This window comes from Accipiter gentilis, chromosome 33 (assembly GCF_929443795.1).
Source record: "Accipiter gentilis chromosome 33, bAccGen1.1, whole genome shotgun sequence".
NCBI lineage: Eukaryota > Metazoa > Chordata > Aves > Accipitriformes > Accipitridae > Astur > Astur gentilis.
In genome coordinates this window covers 1,515,811-1,536,482 of record NC_064912.1, presented here as the reverse complement: position 1 = coordinate 1,536,482, position 20,672 = coordinate 1,515,811, and the positions used below count along the sequence as shown (strand labels likewise).

Genomic DNA, 20,672 nt, shown 5'->3' with positions numbered 1-20,672 from the left:
GCGATCACTCCCCATGTTATTGTTGGGGTTTTTTTCCTCTCTGCAAAGTTAATGCCTCATTGTATTATTCCAGGTATCTAAAACCTCCTCGGTTTTCTGCGACTCTTAAAAAATAATTACTTGGTAAGCTCAAGGTAACCACTTCTCTTAGTGTGCTCGTGTAGCTCATCCTGCCAGCAACTTGTGGACTGCATGGGCTTATGAGCCGTGGAGCGCACGGAGGGGCAGGGAGGCTGCCATGCCTGTGGTGCTGCTCATCTGCAGCCGTGGCACAGTGCCGGCACAGAGCCCACACCTTCACTACAGCTTCTCCACCTCCCTTTCTGCAAGAACTGAATTTGCAAGGTGATCCTTTCATTTTCCCCAAGTTTCCATGTAGTTTTCCCTTATTAGGGATTGATTTCAAGACCTGCACCTCCATCCTAGCCAGAGATGAGGAGAGGTTAAGGCTCGTGATGCCCATGACTGCATGAAGGGGCTACTGCAGATTTTGTCATCTCCTGCGCTGGGAATATTGGTGATAGTGATAGACTGTAGCCCCAGCATATTAGAAAGGTAGAAGAGTGTCAGCGTTGACTTCTGCTGTTATCAGTTATCCAAAAGGTCAGGCACTGTCTGGAGCTGGCTATGGGGCTGATGGGATCTTTTTCCCATGGACCTCAGCTGCAGCTGGGTGGAGGGTCTGACTGCGTGGGATGCAGGTTTTCCATGTGTTTTTTAGTGTTGAGAAAGCTGTTTGCAAGTGGCTTCTCCATAAACATCAACAATTCTTCATGGTCCCTGCTAGCACAGATAGCAGAAGGAACTGAATTTGTTGTGGCTTGTGAACCTCATTGCAGCCAATCCATAGTTTGGGAGCTGGCACCCTGGGTTTTAGGTGTCAGGTTTAAAGAAGTAAGGAAATATCTTACAGGAATGCTGTGCCCGAGGGAGTGGAGGTGTTCCCGGACGTGCTGTGGGCTTGGAGGACAGGTCCCATCGCTCAGGGCATTTGCTCTGTGCAGTTACTGCTGTGCTCATTTCTCTGCTTCAGGAATGCATAGAGTGGCTGAGGAGATCTGGGGATATCCTGGAGATCACCCAGTCCAATCCCCTGCTCAAGGCAGGGTCACCTACACCGGGTTGACCTGGACAAAAGTTTTGAAAGTTGCCAAGGCTGGAGACTCTACCACCTCCCTGGGCAGCCTGTGCCAGCGTTGGACCACCCCATTCTGGTGTCTGGCCACCGATCCCGTGGGGCTTTGCTGTAACTCCTTGGGGCTGTCGTGTCAGAGGAGGGGAAGCAGCAGGGAGAGCCAAAGGGTGCTGCTGTCTCTGGCCAGTGGGGATTGCTCAGAGCTTTTGCACGCCGACATGGCAATCGGCGCGTGGGCAGATGAGATCTTCCCACCCCAATGTGCTGCTCCTTGTGCGCTCGCAGCTCTACCCCAAGACGGAGCTCAGGCGTGTGCCCCTGAGATGTGCAAGAGGGTGGCACGCATCCAGACCCACGTACCCCGCGCTGTGGGTTTGGTGCAGCCTTCCTGTGCCGGTGTCCGACCAATGTCTCTGTGCCATGGAGAGGGTCAGCCACCACCGAACCATGGTCCCATCTTGCTGGCTGGGCCAGAGCTCACTTTTGGGAGGGATGTTTTGGTGAAAGTAGATCCCTGCCTTCTTAAAAGCTGGGGCTCTCCTCTCCCTGCTTACTTTTAAGTCCCAGGGTGGGAGCACCTGGGGGCTTTGGCTGGTGAGGGGAGCGCCATCAGAGAGCACCAGGAGAGCTCCTGCGCCCCTGATTAGCATTCAGCCCCACTGCTCCCGCTGCTTTGGCGTTTGCACTCGCCATTGCCTGGCAACCACGGAGCAAAACTACAACAGCAGCCCCAGAGCCCGACTGTGCTTCCCGGGAGTGTGCAGGCACACGCTTGCTGCCCGTGCGGGGACGGGGACAGGGTGGGTGGTGGGGCCACCCCACGCTGCTGCCCACTGTCCCCCATCCTGGCAAGGCACAAGGGTAAGGACCGTTCCCGAGAGGAGGAGGAGGAGGAGAAGAGGCTCTGGCAGTGCGACAGCTTTGCTGACACCCAGGTTTGGTGGGTCGGTCTGTCTGTCTGCCCTGGCCCTGCCCACCGCAAGGATCCTGCTATGTCGGGCACAGCCTGCCCCTCCGCATCCCTTAGTGGCAGAGGCCCTTCCACGCTCAGCAAGTGTGCGCCACGAACTGGGACCTCGGAGCAGGGCATGGGGCTAACCTCTGCCGTGGGTGCCTCTGGGACAAGGCATTTTGGGGGAGAGACGTGGCCATATGTGGGTGTATATGGCCCTGTCGGACAGCGGGGCAAGGCACAGTGGTGCATGCGTGCTCTCTGTGGAGGGGCTCCTGCCTTGCACCCAAAGTGGGGTCTGTGGAATGCCCATCATCCACAGGGTCCCCATGGGGAGGCTCAGCCTGGCTGGGGTCTCCCAGGGGACGCTGGTGCTCTGGCAGTCTGGGTTGGGATGCTGTCAGACTTTTACTAGACTGTGCTGTCGGTGGAGTTGGTGGTGCGTGGGAACCTGAGTGTGCATCGGGCTGTCTCTGCTTCCCAGGCTTGCAGGAGCTTGGGGGCTGATGTCGTTTTTCTTGGCAGAAGAATTTCGGGGTCTTGCCCCCAGGGGTGGCTGTGGGCCTCTGGCTTGGTCCCCTGCCCTGCTGCAGGCTCTCTGCAGGCAGCAGTGGCTCAGTTGCTCTGCCAGCCCTGCACTTTGGCCTCTTTCCAGCTGGGCAGGCTCGAGAGGATGCGAGTTCCCTCCTTGCACAAGGTGCCATGCTTCTGCACGTGATGGGAGAGACAGCCGTGCCTGAACACACTGGGTTCAGACCTAACACATCCCCACACCTCTGCTTTGACTCTTTATTTTTGCATCCTTGGCTGCCGCGGGCTCTGCCTACGGCGTGTTCGGTGGCTGGAGGTCCTAGCTGCCTGCCCTGTCCAGCCAGCCCACACGTACCCACCGGGCAGCAAAAAGCATAGGCACATGCCTTTTCCTGCTCACCACACATCTTCATCAATGATACTTGCTTGGCAAAAGGTTAAAGAAATACATCTGTCTTTTGTGTCTTGCAGAGCCTGGGGTCAGCGGACAAGAAGGACTTTTACCAGCCAAAGTAAGTGCCAGTAGCTGTGGTGAGTAATTGCATGGAAATTCCCGGTTGGTCCGTATTACAGAGCAGCTCTGTGGCTTGCTAAGATTAGACATTTCAATGTACAAGAATAGCTGCTGCAATTACACAAGTGAGGATAACAGTAGAAGGGCTGTCAATCATTTTGACTTCAGGGCATATGCAAATCATTAAATCAGGTCGGAAGGAATCACGACAGCTTGACTGAGCCTGAGGGACAGAGCCAGGACCTGGTGGCCGGGAGTGGGGGATGCAGGGGTGACCTTTCCCACCTCTGGTTCCCTCTGCTCTGGGGTTGCACAGCTGAGCTGCTTTGGAGAATTGAAGGGTTTAGTTCTGTGTCTCAACGGACTGATCTTGAAGCACGTCTTCCCTAGCCCGTGCTTTGATGTTGATGCCTGTCGTCTTCCATCCATTGTGTTTTGTAAAGCACGGTGAGCCGCAGGGGTGAGAGGCAAGGAAGAGGCTCTCTGGAGCCACCATATTCATGAACACGAACAAAGGATCTGCAAATCACCCCACTAACATAAGCAGTTGGTTACTTAGCATGTGCCCTTGGCCATGGCTCTGAGCTGGCTGTGACAGTCCATAAGCAAGCGAGAGCGGAGCACTTATAGCTGTCAACCTCTGAGACCCGTATTAAAATGCAAGGAGACCTTGCACTCGCAGGCCAGTTATGTTGTTGCACCCAGCATTTGCAGAGCCTCGCTGCAGCATGGCACCTTTGAGGCAAGAAGGTTGTCTCTCTGCTGGAAGGATGTGTCTGATACCGTCATTATTTGGATAACAGCAAAATCTATTAAAAGCCATGCTGAGAAGTTCAGCTCTGGCCCTGACCACTAAGCAGTTGTGTATTGTGCTGCAGAGTATGTTGCATGTGGGACCTTGTGTGGCTGCTCCTGCTCTGTTTGGGGAAGTGAACATTGTTATGTTATCTCCATTTTTCTTTGAAAGAAAATGCCATAGGTGGTTTTGAAGTTGTGGAACACAATGCTCTGACATGCAGGATTGTCAGAGGAGTGTGGGTTTGGAAGAATCAGAAGGAATTGGTTTGAGGAAATTTCTCCTCCAAAGGTCGCTGTCCTTCTGCACTTGCTCTTTCTTTGCTGCTTTCCAAAACTGCTTCCCAGTGGTGCCCGAGCATGCAGTGAGCGCCAAGGCAGCATCCACGTCACTCTTGGCATCAAAGGAGGCACGTCCAAGATGCACTGGGGATGGCAGGCCGTGTCACAGGGCGCCTTACGGAGCTGCCTGCTCACTGTCTGTGATGGGGAGCACAAGTGTCGGGTGCATGTGTGTTCTTCAGTTATCTGCTGAATAGGTTCCTCTTCCTTTATGCCACCAAAAGTTTTTAAAGCTTAGCGCTAGTCTCCTAGGTCTGTACTGAAAAGTCTGATTTCAGGGAGCTCCTCTGTTCCCTCACCCCAAGGCAGTGCTGATCATTGGCTTTCCAAGACTGTTGGCAGCTAAAGACTTCTGAAAATACAGCCAGAGCCATTTCCCAGGCTGTTTAATCCCACACGGCTTTCTGGGAGATCAGAGGGATATCCCAGGAGGTTATGGAGTCATCGTGGATGCAACAACAAAATGAACACACGTTTGGCAAAGGACTTCTAACCGTGCTTTTGTGATGTCTACTAACAGTTGTCCAAGATTTCAGTGCTTCTTATTGTAGTGCTGCTATGTGCTTATGTAGAGTGTGTCTTTTGACAAGCAGGCTTAAAAAAGATTGAAGCGTCTCTAGTGTCCCCATTCCAGCTGAAGCTTTTGTGAGGCTTTAAGTAAGAGATTTGGAGGAAATATATGAAGTGCTCTTACTCTTCGGTTTTCCTGTGGGGTGGTTTTGGCGGTAGGTAGCAACAATTATAGTGCTACATTTATAGCTCGTCTCATCAGAGAAATGAGGGATGTGTCTCTACCTTAAGTGGGAGAACGTGGACTTCCCGTCTCACTGGAGCTGCAGAGCTGTTGGGTCAGAGTGGTGGGTGCTGGTGCAGAAGGTCTCATAGATACAGGGAGTCTTAGCGGCACTGCCTTGTTCCTCTGTGCCATGAGGCCATAGGACCTCCATGGTTTGGCCAAGCGGCTTGTGATATCAGCTGTAATTATGACTCTGGTTAATGCCCATCCTATTTACGTTCCTCAGTGGGTGTTTTGGAGTTGCAACTGGTACAGTTTGTGACTGTGATGTTGCCTGGTACCACTGCCCCCATCCAATTTGGCTTTTTGATCCACCAGCTGATGCTGGCACCGTTGCTGTTGCAGGCAGACCTGCTCTTGTTGCCGCAGCCCATCTGTAAGGCTGGGCCATGTGCCTTACAGAGGCCCTCAGCCTCTGACAGGACTGGAGCTGGTCTTCCTCAGCAGAGAAAGATCTCTGGCAGCTGCCAGAGGTCTGGTGGACCTGCCAAGGTCTCGGGAGACCTCAGCGCTTCTGCAGCAGTTCTGCAGACGTGCTCCCTGAGCCCTGGGCAAGGTGGTTTCCAGCATCCCGAGCATGGGAAACAGCTGGTTCCCAGAGCTGAGCCGAGCCGTAGTGGTTCATGAACGCATCTGTGTCGTGAGGCCGGTGATCTGAGAGAAGTCTGTTAGCAGATGGCTGCCCCCCCCAGCCCCCATGTGCCAGAGCAAACTTGACTGTGCCTCTGCTTTTCCTTTTCTGTGCTTCAGAGGCAGCAGTTTACCCTGCGACCAAACCCCTTGCACTGCAGGAGCGGGGTCAGAGCATCCCTGCTCTCGGATCAGTGGTTTGGGGGTCTCACAGCAGATGTAGGTTATAGAAAAAGAAAAAGGAAAGACACACATGCCAGAAATGTGAGCAGTGGGTTTTATCACCACTTGTCCTGGGAGTGAATCTTGCTCCGTTCCTGCCAGGTTCGGAAGCTTTCTCTGATCAGGTGTCCTCCTTCTCCCTGTACATCAGGTACTTTGTCAGCTGAGTTTCCTTGTGTCACCATGAGTGACTCCTTTCCTTCCTTTGTTGCCTCTTCCCTTTAGAAATGGAAATGCTGTCGTTATGTTCCCTCACCCCATAATTACCATTGGTCTATCTCAGCGAGCAGTAGGGTGTTTCCTAAGTGCCTGGAATAGTCCAGTGCTCATCAAGGGTATGGAGAGGTGTCTACCCTCACCCACCAGCCTTTGATGGCCTTTACCCTAGGCTCTTCCCCTCTGCCCAGTCCATCCAAGAGGTTTTAAGGTACAGATCTCCTGCTGGGTTGCCCCAAACATAGTGTGGCAAGCGCACAGGAAAGTGTAATGAAGGTGGACCTCCACTGCGGGAAGTCAGAGGTGTCCAGGATGGAGCCACCAGAGCTGAAATGATGTTGCTGCCTGCTCTGGGGGAGGCACTTTTACTTCCAAGGGTTTCAGTGAAGGTGCTTATGGATGTTCATGCAAGAGTTGGCCCATGTCAGGAGTTGTGACTCTTGTTTTTTAGTGTGTCTGGGAGGTAATGTTCCCTCTTTCCACGTTAAATGGAAGGATGCAGCCTGAGTCAAGAAGGCTGAAGCATTAATCTTAAAAAAAGTTACATCACTTGAGAAGTGAATGGACTAGACACCACCATAGGAGGAACAGGCACATGAAGAGCTCCTGTGGCTGAAATAGCCGAGAGGAGCCCCGGAGTATTGGGAATGGGCGCAAGTCCAGCAGCGAGCCAACGTCTGCACGGGTTTCCTCACCTACACTGGCTGCTCCAACCATCCCGTGCAAACAGGTACAGATGCCTTCCTGTGTTTCCAAAGCAGGTTGTTCAGATGTCAGAATGATATATCCCAATGTAATAATTCTCATCTGATGCAGCTGGGGCATGTACCTCCCCCGTTGCAACCCTGCCTGCACCCCCTCTCTGTCTGGGATCTAGCCAGCGTTTGTAGGGACCAGGGAAGAAACATCTCATGGGCTGAGTCCAGCCCCCGAGCTGCTTGCTTCTTTGTCAACCTGATTTTGGAAGCTGCTAATACAACTGTAATGTTAGAATGTCAGGGCTTCCAGAGGTCCTTCTAAATTTCTGACAGAGGGCCCTTGAGTGCTTTGTCAAGGAAGTTTCCTGAGCAAGGACCTGCTGGCTGAAGACCCAGGTACACCATGCTCAGACACAGGAATAGGGTCTCCTGGTACAGGCAGTTTTGCTTAATAATCCTCCTGGCAGGGCTGCATGGAGGTGTCTTGACAGGAACCAAGAAAGGCTGGTGTGTTTGCTAATTCCCCCTCGCACATATTTGCTCTTCAGTGTCAGGTACCAACTGGAACTCAGTTTCTTTGATCCCAGAAAGAAATTTTGGTGGTAATAACAAACATAAAACCCCTAGCAAATGAAATACCTGGGTTTAATTAGAGTGCCACTGACTTGCTGCAGGAGCTGCTTGTGCTCCCTCCCCATGCTGTCTCCTCTGCTGAGAGCAATGCTCATCTGTCAAGAGAGTTGTCACTTGGGAGCAGTTAATATTTGCCAAGCACTTTGAGGTGTCAAGAGAGACACTGCTATAGCGAGACAAAATGCTCTCCATTGATCCACTCGTTCATTCCCTTGGGACGATGTGGCCATGCTGAAGAGACCTGATGTCTCAGAGCCCATTTGTGCTCCAGCAGAATCCCACAGCCCTTTTATACAGGCACCTCATGGCTCTGTCTCCATTTCAGATTAAAGGCTGCCACCCGCCTTCTGTGCTTAAGCCTCAGACGTGTAAACACACAAGGAACCTTTGAAACCACCTTACATAAAGCAGCAGCTCATGTTTGTTTTGCTTTGCAGTCTTCATTACGCCAAGGTGTCTCTGCAGCTAATTCGTTGTCACCCTGCTCTTAAAGCAGAACATTTCATCTGTTAGACTAAAACCTTTCTGTGCCAGCACTTAGATGAAAGTGAGTGTTTTGTTGCTGAATCATTATCTTGTAAAACCATGGTGGTTTTAAGGATCTAGAAATCAGTATTTACATCTTGGAAGCATTAAGGGCCATCATAATAAGCTAGATGTGTTCCTAAGCTGGGTGTTCATTTCATTGCTTCCTTAACTTAGACATTACTGTTACAGTAATGATGATAATAACACATATATATGTTACATTTGACTTCTTTTGTGGTGGCTGAGAGTCATTTGGCTAGGATGCTCTTCAAGTAGTTCAGGTTCACCTGCAAAGTACCAAGCAGTGGGAGGAGGATGCAGAGGGAAAGGGGGGAGTAAGAGAGAGCGTAGATGATGCAAGGGGAGCGCTGGGGTAGGAGAAGCAATGCTGAGGCCACTTTTCTGTACTGGAGCCACGGGATACGCAATGCTGCAAGAAACTGCCCCAAAACTGCCTTCACAGGGTTGGAGAATGCTTCTCCCAGCTTTGGTTGTAGGAAAGGATGAAGTGCCATCACCACCGTCTATGGTGGCAGCAGGATGGCAGAGCTGGGGGGGGATGGAAGAGAGGTGATGGGGTCTGTGGGCTGCGTGCCCCTCGGACAGATGCAGGTTGGCAGCTGAAGGGGAGCAGAACCCTCCAGAAGAGACCATGAGCATGGGCTCCTAGCTTCCAACCCCAAATTCTGGCTAAGCCAGTTTTCTGAAGAGTCAGGGAGTTAACTCCTCCACACGCAACGTAATTGAGTAAAGAAGATTACAATGCTGGTTCGGGTATCCTAGCAGCGCGGTCTGAGCTATTGAAACTTTACAGCAGGCTTAAAAAATATTTCCCCTGGGGTTTGGCCAGTGGATTCAGAGCCTGAGTTTCAGGCAGGTGGAGGGGCTTTAAGCCTCTCTGAATGCTGGGAAAGGAAGGGAATCCTGGAAAGGCACTTTTGAGAAATGTCGTGCTTCAACAAATGCCAGTCTGGGGCTGGAGAGCGGAGCTGGCCCAGAGAAGACGGGGAGCGGAGGCTTAGCAGAAGCGGGTATGAGTGGTGGGAGGTAGCTGACGGTGTGGCAGAGAGTTGCCTTGGACATTTGCAGCGGGTGCAGGAGACCGGCTGGTACTCCAGCCTCTGAACAGTTCTGCAGCTTTCCTTCCAGCCTTCAAAAGGTGTCCCCTGCCCTGTGGCATGCTGATCTTTTGAGCTAGGGTCGCCCAGTCTCTCCCAGTAACGCCCTGAGCCCAGAAAGGCTTGGCTGCTCTGGGGAGGGGGGGGGGTTCTGCCCTTGGGGAGGGCTGGTGCTGCTCCTTGCCCTGATGCTGTTTGGAGGGTGATGGGTGCTGTGGTGTGCCAGGCTGGGGCTGCGCAGTCCCTCCAGCCCTGGCAGCCCCCTGAGGGGTGCAAGCGTGCCACTTCAGGGCCTTGCAATGGGGCAGGAGGGTAGTCTACATCTCCAGCCTCATGGGAATGGTTTTGTCCCCCTGAAGAGCATTTGCTGTGCTCCGGCTCCGGCTCCTCTTAGCTCTGTAGCCGCGGAGGGAACAGGACACAGCCTTGACAGGGAGCGGTGTGAGCAGAGGTCAGTTGGAAGCTCAGAGATCGAGGATGCAATAGCCCTGCTGATTCACCCCGTAGCATCTGGGCTATCTGCCCAGGCTAATACCGCTATTTGCTTTTGAAGCTGGGAAAGCTGGTGCCGATCTGTGCCCAGTGAGGCGAGTGGGGCTCTGTGCTGAGGGTCTGGCTGTCCTGCTGCTGCCCCCTTCTCCAGGTTATGTGCCTGATAGGTCCTGCTGAAGACCACTGATTTTGTAAAGTATGATTGAATATACTCTTATTAATTTTCTTTTTTATTGCTCACCCTGGGCCCCTACACCTGCTGGAGCTGGAGGACTATAGTGGGGTGCTCTACACTTAGATTTATAAGGACAGAGATGCCCTGGATGACACCAGGACCGTTGATATCCTGAGTTAAATATCTTGGCCAGAGAGAGGTCGGGACAAGGAACCACTTGGTTTCAGCAGTCCCTTGAGCCCAGGGGACAGGAGGAGGAGTTGTTGGGGCTGGTTGAACCTGTGCTGCCCTGCTCTGGGTGCCCAGGCCAGGGGACCACTGGTCCACCCCCTTGCAGCATGCTTGCTCTCCAGTTGGGAACGGCCCTCCCAGACCTGGTGGTAGAACAAAGTTTTGGGTTTTGTTGTTTCTGTACAGCTTTTAATGTGTTAAGTGAGGTTGTGATGTAGGCTCTTACTGTGCCGGTTGTCATAGAAACTTGAAGGGTTTTTTTCTCCTATCCCCCCAGCCCCTTTCTTTAAACCAAAGCAGGGCTGGGGTGTTTTTTTCCTCCTGTAATTTCACTTCCAGTCCAATTAAAAACCTGCCTGACCCTGATTCCCCGTCTCCAGCACTGCCACACAAGGACTCAGTGTCTTTATGTTGTGCTTCCTTTTGCCCAACCGAAGGGTGCATGTTTCCGTGAACCAGGCACTTCCCCGGTAGCGCTAGGTGGGCTTCTGTCCCCATGGGTCCCCCACCAGGGTTGGGGCGCTGGTCCTCAGCCTGTGTCCCTCTGCGGTACCTCTGGGTAGCAGATCTGCTCGCTCACCATGGGGTACCTCTCCTTGCTGCTGCTTCTGAAACCAGGGAACTGAGTGGGCATGGCTGCTTGGTGCCCAGTTGCTGGAGGTCCCCGCTCCTTTGGTGGACACATTGAAATGGCATCTGCCTGCCCTGCTGGTCTGAATCTGGGGCTGTCTGCCCCTCTCGCGGGATGGGAGGACAATGCTGCCAGCTCAGAGCCAAGACTGGCACGGAAGCCACCTATGCACCAGCTGCAGCCGTTCTGCATTTGCTACACTCTGCATTAATCATGAAAAGGGAATCGAGCGTAGGAAGATGGGCATTTTTTAACAAAATAACCAAGGCTGTGTTCTCCCCTAAGCAAGAGAGCAAAGCGTTTGCTGTAGTGAGTCAACACAGAGATGCTTTGGCATGGGAGGTAAAACTCCCACCCACAGCAGCCGTTGGTCCCACAGCTGGGTACCAAGAGGGAGAAGTGGGTCAAGGTGTTTCCCAAGCTGCTCGACCAGCACTCTTTGTTGGTGTTTCTCCAAGAGCTGTGAGAGTTCCTTTCCTGCATGCTTTGCTCCTGGCATGAGACTTGATGGGGACTTCTCACAGATAGCCAGACTTCTAGCTCTGAACCTTGCCTTCGAGAAGCTAGCACCCATCTTCACTGCTCGGTGTCTCCCCAGCTCCTCACTGCTCCAAGGCCAGTGCTATCTCCTGAAGTCACTCATCTTCACTGCGATGCGTGGCAGGGCTTAGCCTTGGAGCTCCAGTTAGCTACTGGGATTCACTTGTGTGAATTTAGGTACGAAAGGGACTGTTAGATCACACTGTTTGGCCTCCTGCATGCTGTAGGGATGTAAATGCTGCCCACGTGCTCCTTGGTGGGCTGAAAATGTTGTGGTTGCCCTCTGAGAGGTATCTAATCCTCTGAGCATCTCCGAGAAGTATCTAATCCTGAGCTGAAACTCATTTGAACTTGTTGGGCTTCAGCTCCCAGTCCCTGGCTCTCTGTGTGTCTCGCTGGGTAAGAGCGGTTGACACCGGTCTGGGTTGAGAAGGGGGGAGCAGGATTTTTGTGAATAAACTCAATATAGCTCAAATCTTTTGCTGCAGGATATTTTCTCCAGCACTGGGATCGATTTTTGACTCATCCCTCCAGCCTCTGTGCTTTTTTAGTGTCCCCTTTTAAACATGGGCACCTTAATTGCAGGAGTGTTTCTGTGTCAGTCTCAGCAGTGCAATACATATAACTCTCCTCTCCCCCAAGAACTGCATCAGCTCTTTTCATCACAGCATCACATTAGAGCCTTGTCTTGGGTTGGTCACCCGTGGTGACCCCTGAGCCTTTCTGGAGGCTCTCTCTTGTCTGGGATACAGTTCCTGTTCATAAATACGGCCTGAAATCCTTCTCCGTAGGTGTGTCATTCTGCACTGGGCTGCATTAACATATACAGTGTTTGAATGGGCTCAGCATTACCAAGCAACCCACATTTCACTCTCTCCTCATCAATATTTACCATTACATCAATCTTCCTGTCATCTGCTAATTTTTTTGAGTGAGGATTTTGTATTTTCTTCTCGATCATCAATGAAAATATCGACTAGCATGCTCCCAATGGAACCTTGCTAACTATTCCCCATTGACAACTTCTGTTTGAGACCTGTCAGACGGCTCTTAATCTATTTAACAAGCTTTATTGATACTGTATAGTACTGTCTTCTAAAATCAGAATGTCAAGAAGCACTTAGCACTCTGCCTGCACAGCCGTAACGTACATGGTGCCTTTTTCAGCTCAGCCTATATTCGCTAAAGAGTGACATCGGACTCATTTGACAAGATCTCTTTTCCACAAAGACACGCTGACTGACTTTAATTATAACTTACATCCTTTAATTATTTCTTAATTTAATTCCAGATGAGCCCTGGCTTCTGGGTCTTATATCAGGCTGACCATTTAGTAGTTAACTAGGTCATCTTCACTGCTGGGTGTGAATATTGCTGTCAAGGAGCCATTTGCCATCTGGACGCGGAAGCCCAAAGTTTGCTCAAAACAAGCAGCAGAGCCCAGAAAGCTCTCCCCAGGTTTGGGGAAATGTTATCTGTGCTGGCTGTTTAGTGCTATTTGGCCGCCTTAGGTGTAGGTGCTACTAATAGTTTAGGAAAGCTTCATCTCTCCTAGGAAGTACTTTACTCTCCTTTTTTCCCCAAATGCAGGCTAAGTATCTGTTGACTGTGTTTGGGTTTTCTGCGTCATTATGAGCAGTCCTACAGCCTCTGCATAAAAATGGTCGTATCGCTTGTTAAAAACGGAGCTATTGCTAGAATTTGTTTGGCTCCCAATAGGAGATTTTGCATGCCCAGCCATGCATTTCCCCCTTCTTTCCCCTTCTTTAGTTTCCCTTATCAGTTTCCTACACATTGTAATTTTTCATGTGTATTGACCACTCTTTATTGTATATTCTATTTCCACGCTGAGCCTTCATTTAGCAAAGGGGATTTTTAAGTGAGTTGCTCATTTTCCTGACTATGAAATTAGGACTTTACAGACACTCAGTGAACTCCCCTTAAAGAACTCTTCTTTTTTTCACTCTTTTTCAAAGTCTTTCTTGACAGTCAGTTTTATCGCATCTCCCAGGATGTGAAAATAGCCATTTTGCAGTACGGAGCGTGCGCAATGCTGCCTACCCCCATCGTCTCGTTGGTCCATGGGCATTGCTGCCAGCCTGGGCTGCCTCTCTGGGCACCCAGCAATAGCTTGACCTTTTGTCACCTGCTGTGCATTATCTTCTGCATTGAAAAGTTACCAACTACAGTGTTTAGAAATGCATGTGGTTATTTTATTGCTGGCTCCGTGAGTCTTGTAGTGTGCGGCTCGCAAACCCAAATCCTTTCTAATGTATTATTTCTTTCTAACCTGAGAATATGTATTTAAGGTTAAGCTCCTGCAGTCCTGTGCTGGCTCAGGTATGATGTGCTGTGCCTCTTCCCAGTCCTTGGTAAGAAGGCAAATCTGTATTTCTTCAAGTACTAACTGCTAAAAGATCTGTAGTTCTAAAGAAAAAAGTATAATGGCATGTATTATAAGTATACAGTGCCCTCCTCTTCCTTCCCTGCCGCCTCTCCTACGCAGAGACTTCTGATCACTTAAATCATCGTAGCAGGTTTCAGTAGCGTCGAGTGCATTAAATTTCTGCTCGTGGGTGAAAATTTCCTGTTCCTCTTGCTCCTTTCCCAACCTCGCTGCCTCGCATCATCTCAAGACCTTGCTGCTTTGCCCATCAGCACAGCGTGAGCAAGGTCTCTGATACTCTTCCCTAGAACAACCACAGATTAATCTGGCTTTTTATTCAAATACACAGTCTTGGTATTTTCTCTCCATGCTTTCACCTGGGGTGCCAGGTAGACAGCTGGGCCACAGAACCATTAGCAGCTATATCAGCCTGCGCTCTCTTCAGAAGCTTGTCCTCACCTAAGACCACCCTCGCCATGGCCAGCCCGGCTAGTATCTGAGCTCTTTGCCGTGCGGCAGCGCCAGAGGTTGCCTTGTGCTCATCTGCCAGAGATGCTGTTCTGTAGAAGAGCGTTTTGCTGTTCCTGAGCCCACTGGCAGGTGGAATCTCCTGGGAAAGACCGGCCGTTTGCAATGTCCTTCCAAATCAATCTACGCTCTTCACGTTGTCTCCGGCACGGTTGTCTTCCTTCTGCTTTGCTCCAGCGGGGACCACACGCGAAGCACAGCGTGTGCTGGGACTGGTGGCTCCGCTGCCCTTCTCTGAGCTGCCTGAGCTCCCGAGAAGCAAGAATTGCTGGCAGTGGTGGAAATGACAGTATTAACCTTGAGAGCAATCAGCTGGGTCTCTGTGAGCTGCAGCGTTGGTGTTTCTCCTCTGGCTCTTTGGTCTGGGAGGGATAATCAGGCTGAATATGCTGATTTACTTGGGCTGTACTGGGCAGACTGTGGGGAGACATGTAGATAGCGCTAATTTGCTCAGGCAACAGTGTGTCTAAGGACATTAAAGGAGGAAAATACATTGTCTTTACTGCATCCTGACAAAGCAGTGTGCACAGAGGTGAGACCTAAGGCTTTGAGCTTTCCTGCAGTTTTCTAGCATTAACAAAGATAGGATTCAGCATAGTGCGGTGATTCCCAGGAGATGTGCAGCGGGAAGGGACAAGGGTGTGGGTGCTTGGTTGTCTCTTCAGGCATGGGACATCATGTAAAAGGGCACCACCTCCAGCATCACCATCTAATTTATGGGGAAATGAATTCCTCTTCCAGAAGTGCCTCATCTCTGCATGGACTGCATAGGGAGCTGGGGCAACTAGCTGAGATCTCTGCCACCAGTCTTGCCACTGGTGTCTTTCAGCATGTCCAGAAGCTGCAGCTGAAGGTAGGATGAGCCTATAATAATTACTGAAGAAACACTGGATAATGGTATTGATACCTAATTAAAGACTTGACTGGATCAAGCTGTGGACAGCATGGGCAGGTTGACTTTGGGGCAACTTTGGGGCATTTTACTGCAGGGCTGTGAGAGATCTGCTGAACCCCGAGCCGCAAGAAAACACCTTCTTGCCCCACAGTAAATAAAAATGCGTGCAGTGCTTTGGGGAAATGGGCTGGAGAAGGAGGCAAAAGAAACTCTAGGGCCTGCAAAATCCCATTTTTACATTTAAAAATAGAAAAACAAAGCCCTTCAAAAAGCTTGAATGCCTCAAGAAAACCTCTGCAGCTGACAGTGCTCAACCAGGGGCCGCTATAGGTTTTTCTTTGCAGTATGAGGTAGGAAGGAAAAAGCACCCAGGGAGAGAAAGCTCAGCTGCATTCATTTTCCCCCTCGGATGTCAGAGATGCTTTGTTTTCCAGAAATGCTTATTATTCATACAGCTATCTCATTAGACAGCTGAAACACAGCTCCAGCTTGGGGCTCATCGTGGCCCAGGCCCTACTGTGGAGCTGTGTAGCATCTCGGCTTTCCACCCTGCGGGAAGTCCTGCTGGAGCTGGCAGCGTGGTGCTTGGCGCCTGCCTTGGGGCACCAGTGCCAGTCATAGTTCGCTCATCTTTTCCCCACTGCATTCCTGTTTTCTTCCTCTTTTAATCAAAGGTTTTGTCCTGGATCATCTAGCCACCATCTAGCAGATGTGCGGGCTTAGCATTGCTTGTCTTGAGGGTCCTTCAGCTCTCAGTACCAATCTTCCCGAAGAAGGTACAGCACAAGAGCCGCTATCTCCAGAAGTTTCCCTCATTCCCAGATGTTTCCAGTAAGTCCCTCTGCCTGCACACAGTGTCTTGACCGCCTGCATCAGGGCCAGGTTGGCAAGTCCGGTTGTGCCGGATCCATATTCTGCAATGCGTCCACTCGGCTTTGCCATTTCCAGACTGACTGGGTGGCTCTGAGGATGGGGAGGACTCCGCTTCTGGGCTTTTATTGAGCTTCTGTGTCCCCCCACATCCCCCCAGCTGGCAGGTGTTGCTGGAAGCTCTGGCTTGAGCCAAAAACCAGTCTCAGACTTCTAACCAGTTTCTAACCATCTCAGAGAGGTTTCTAACCATCTTGGTTTTGCTGCTGCAAGGTAGTGGCTTCACAAGCAATGCAGCCAGTCTCTGAAGGTGGGGAGGAGACAGCGTGGCTGCCACTGAAGACATTGGTCTTGCTTCATTGAGAGTGTCCTGCGGAATCCCACCTTTGGGATTTTGTTGACTGGCCGGAGCCACCAGTGCTGTCACCAGGAGGGATCACGTGCCTCCCGGCGCGCTTCACTGCAGTCGGCAGTGAGTCCAGCATGATGGATCCCACCTCCTCTCAGTGGTGCAGAGTCCTGGGGGATCTCCTAGCCGCAAGACCCTGCTCGCCTGAGCAGCAGGGATGCTGGAGGGGGTGTCAGCCACAGCGAATGTGAAACCCGAAATATTTGTACACAAAGGCCACGCTGAAATCCCCATCCCGGTCCAGACATCAGAGGTGTCATTTTTGATTTCCCAAACACAGAGAGAGCCCTTTCAGCCCTGGCCTGCTCAGACACTGCAGCTTTAATGTCCAAGCACCCAGCATGTTTCCACTCCCCTCAAATGCATCAATCAGGTCTCGGTGAGGCTCTGAAAGAGCCAGTTTGTTAAACAAACACACTTAGTGTAAAAAGTTTATTCCAGTTAATTAGGACTTCATTGCAATGGAAACAAATTACCCAGCTGTCATCTGCCAAGGCAAACAGCAACGGGGGAGAGGGGGTCCTGGCCAGGCGAGAGACAAACAGCCATCTCAGGCAACCTTATTTATGGACTTTTTATGTATTTCTGTATTTATTTGGACATTCCTGAGCTGGAGAGCTGGGTTGTTGCCGAGCCGCATGCCCCAGCACTTGCACAGCGTAGGCTGTCACCGGCGGCAGGTTATCTGCCTGTGAGGCTCCCAGGCAAAGAGCTGGCCCTGGCCTGGGCTGGCACTGCCTGTGGGGACCTGGGGGCTGGTGTCTGTGTCCCTGGGCACATCCCTTTGGGCTTGTCCAGGGCTCTTGCTTCAGAGATGGAGGGTGAGGTGCTGGATGTGCAAGCGATGGGCAGGTCAGGGCAAGTTGCCGGTCCCTGCTGACTGATGGAGATGGAGGATGCGGGGGTCCCTGGACGGAGCAACGGGGTAGGGAGGCACTCAGGAGGGCTGGGGGCTGGCTGTCACTGGGAGCTTTTCTCAAGCCAGGGACTCCCACGCTTCCGTGGTTCCCTGCCCTTGCAGCAGCATGCCCTGTGTCTGCATTGACCCCAGGTACAAGTCCCCATCCCTTCTGTAGCTTTATTCTCCCCTCCCAGCCCAGGCAATTAACTTTTAGGCAGGAGAGGCATAAGTGCTGCCTGATGAGACTCCCACTCATTTCCAGCTCATTTTATTTAAACAAACGCCCCATCGACACCCTTTTTTCCTCCTAGAGCTTTTATTAAAAAAGAGGGAGAAAGGAGGAGCTGGGATGGGGGATAGGGAAGCCGGGAGGCACGCAGGGAGCAGAGCTCGGTGGGAGCCGGAGGCCATGTGATTCCCACAGGAGCGCGGGACAGGAAGGTGCTGGCTCCCGCAACCGGCGCGCGGAAGCAGCAGATAAACCCGCGGGATTAGCAGCGTGTATCGTTGCAGGAGAGCAGCATCCCCTTCCTGGAGCATTAGTCACCCGAGCCTGACGCCGGGGTGGGGGAGGCAAGTGCAAGTCATCAAATTACCTCCTCCTGCCTGCTCCCGTCCCCCTGCTCCCAGGTGGCCTGTCCTTGCTTCGTGTCCCTCCAGGTCTGCCCTTCGTAACCAGAAGGTGGACTGCGCCAGGACTGCCGTGGCCAGGGTGGGGACAGGCGGAGGATGTTGGCCCCGGGGATGGATGGGTGCAAGCAGCATGTCCCTGCTTCGCCGTGGAGATGGTCCCCCCTATTGTAGCCGGCAGCATGGTGGGTTGGGGTGGCACAAGCATGGGGGCTCTCCTGATTGCCCTTGGAGATGCATTCTGCCCTGCAGGCCTCGGGGACGTGGGGGACAAGAGCACGTTTCTGCCCTTGCCCTGGGACCTTCCCAGCAGGCTTGGATTTCTCTTATGTGCCTGGTGGATAAACCTAGGGCTCTTCCACCCTTCTCATCTACCATGATCGCATGCAGGCCAGATTTTTCTGGTCCTGTGAAGTCCTGAAATTCACATTTGAATTTCACACTGTGAGTGAGTTGCCATTCGGAGCCTTTTATACGCTTTCCAAGGATATTTCTGTTGCCTTATAGCTGTGAGATCACCGTGGCCCATGCTCGGAGATTTCTGTCTGTGATGGCACACGTTCAGGTGGGTGGAAAGCCTGGATCAGGGCACGCATCCTTGGAGGGGCCTGGAAGGGGGCGAATAGCAGAGTTGAGCACTGATAGCTACAGAGATGAGTCCTGAGACGAGACTGATCTCATCTGAGGTATGTGGGAAAGATGGTGACCAGCACTGGAAAGGACAGATTTGGCTTCGTTTCTGGAGCTTGGAAGGGAGCGGAGGAGGGATTGGGGAGTTTGACGCAAGCATCTTGGTGCCTCAGAGTCATCTGGCCCATCTTGAGAGGTAATTTCAAAATACAAAGACAAAAACCAGCAAGGAACCTCAGCGCCGCGTTTCCCTGCCCAAGAGCTGGGCTCTGTTGGAGGTAGCCTACCATTGCTTCAGAGGCAGCAAAGCCCCCTCGGTCCCGCAGCGATACGCAGGGTGGTCCCTGTGCCCCCACTCTCTGTGGGAGCCTCAGCGGGCAGAGCTGGAGCGTGGGGTGCCAGGCATCTCCCTCCTCCAGCTGGCAACCCTCTATTATTAGGGGTTTTAGTGTTCTGTTTCTAGATTGACTTGTTGTCAGTATTTATTTTTAGCTCCTCCAGTGCCTTGCAGATTCCTCGAGGGATTCTTTCTTTCCCTCTCCCTCCTACAGGTTTGTTTGTAATGTAGCCACGTTGATTTAAGCCACAAGCAGGAGCTTTCAATACCGGTGGGGACTGCACTGCAGTGCTTGCGGAACAAATTACCTTTGTGGGTTTATCTAAGGTTGATGGGTCTGTGGGGTCTGGGCACCCTGGGGCAGCCACCCCTGCGGAGCCTGGGATGCTGGGATGGAGCATCACTCCCACCTACAGCCACTGATGTGGATGCCTTGTGGTTATCACTCAAAATCACTGTCAAAGCATGCTGGGTGGCTATTGTCCCCCTCGTTCTTCTCAGCACTGCCCTCCCCGAGATTTCTTTCTTTTCACCACATGGGAAAAAATTCAGATCAGCATCACTGCCCTGGCTGCATGGAAACAAAACCCAGGGTCCTCCTGCAGCTCCGCAGCCAGGTTGGATGGAAATTTTTAAGCGTTTTTTTAAAACCCTGCATCAAGTAATTCAAAACAAGTTGCGAGTATATTTTGGACTCCAGCAGAGCTGTCGTCGTCGCCTCACTTCGCCCGCTGGCTGTCCCAGACAAGGGCTCACTTTGAGCATACCCTTCTGCCGAGCAGGGGGAGAATGTTTTCATTCCTAATTTAGAGCATCTGTCCCGCCGGGGTCCAGCCCCCCATCTCCCACCGAGCCCGGCACAGCGCTGGGAGCCCAGGGGCTCCCTGCAGCGAGTTTACCTGTCACCACCAGCTCCAGGGCTGTGCTAACGTTTTCGTTAGAAAATGTGACTTTCTTTGGACTTAGCCTCCTTCTTCTCACCCTGGGTTGGCGCTCGGTGGGGGATGTGTGAAGGTACAGTTTGTGCTCTGTTTTTTCCAGGATTTCTGTTATTTTGTAGAGGAGGGTAAGTTTGCTTATTTTTAAACACCTAAAATATAGGTTGATATTCAGTATAGGTTTGCTGTTTTTCCTGGGGAGAGACAGCACTGGGAGGTCCCATTCAGGTATGGCTTTGGTGGTGGTAGCTCCATCACAGTGGCCCTGCTCCAGGAAAGTGCGTTTTTCTGAAGCATTGATCTCCACGGGCCGCTTTTAGCCTGGGAGATGAGCACATGCTTAAGTGTTTTGTTGGACCTGGTCCTGTAAAAGCAGAGTCCCTTCAGCAGCTGAGGGAACCAAAGCCAACAATTCAAGCAAATCTGAAAGCCACTGGCAAGGCCACAAGACTTAGATCCCCTTGCAGCAGCAAAGCCTGAGCATCATGGTGTGGCTGCTTCTCTCCCTCTCCATGGATTAACCGGGTGCAAGGAGGAGTAAGGAGAGCAGCCACCGTCGCCACACGTCCCCAAGGAGTGGGTGGTGGGACATGCTGAAGGAGAAGGCAGGGACCACTGCCTGCAGCGCTGCTCTTGGTGGCTTGTGTTTCACAAAACCATCAATCAGCCATCACCTAACGGTGCATCAGGTTATGGCTGGCTGACATCATGTCCAGGATTAGCAGAGGGGCTCGCGGTACCTCTGTGGTGAGCCTCATGTCAGACTCGGCTTCAATCGAGTGACCTGGTGCTGGAGGTGAGAGGTTTTGAATGTGGTCCCAGGTGCTGTGAGGTGCTGGGGCCACGGTGGACTTCCCTCTCTCTTCTGTCAGCTGTTTTGCTTTGGGGTCTGACTGCATCTTTTCTGGGGTTCAAGTTGTCAGTGAGGCTTTTCTGATCTTTATTTTTATAATGTTCATTAGCACAGTT

The 20,672-nt window shown here is 51.9% G+C and overlaps 1 protein-coding gene across 4 annotated transcripts in view; it reads left to right on the top strand.

Moving 5' to 3' along the window:
• Positions 1 to 20,672, top strand: part of LOC126034279 (ankyrin repeat and fibronectin type-III domain-containing protein 1-like) — a 256,666-nt gene that overhangs the window by 179,314 nt on the left and 56,680 nt on the right. For all 4 annotated transcript variants that reach the window (XM_049791787.1, XM_049791786.1, XM_049791783.1 and 1 more), the window contains one exon: positions 3,090 to 3,130. In XM_049791787.1, coding sequence (XP_049647744.1) covers positions 3,090 to 3,130 — 41 coding nt within the window. The remainder of the gene's footprint in view (positions 1 to 3,089; positions 3,131 to 20,672) is intronic.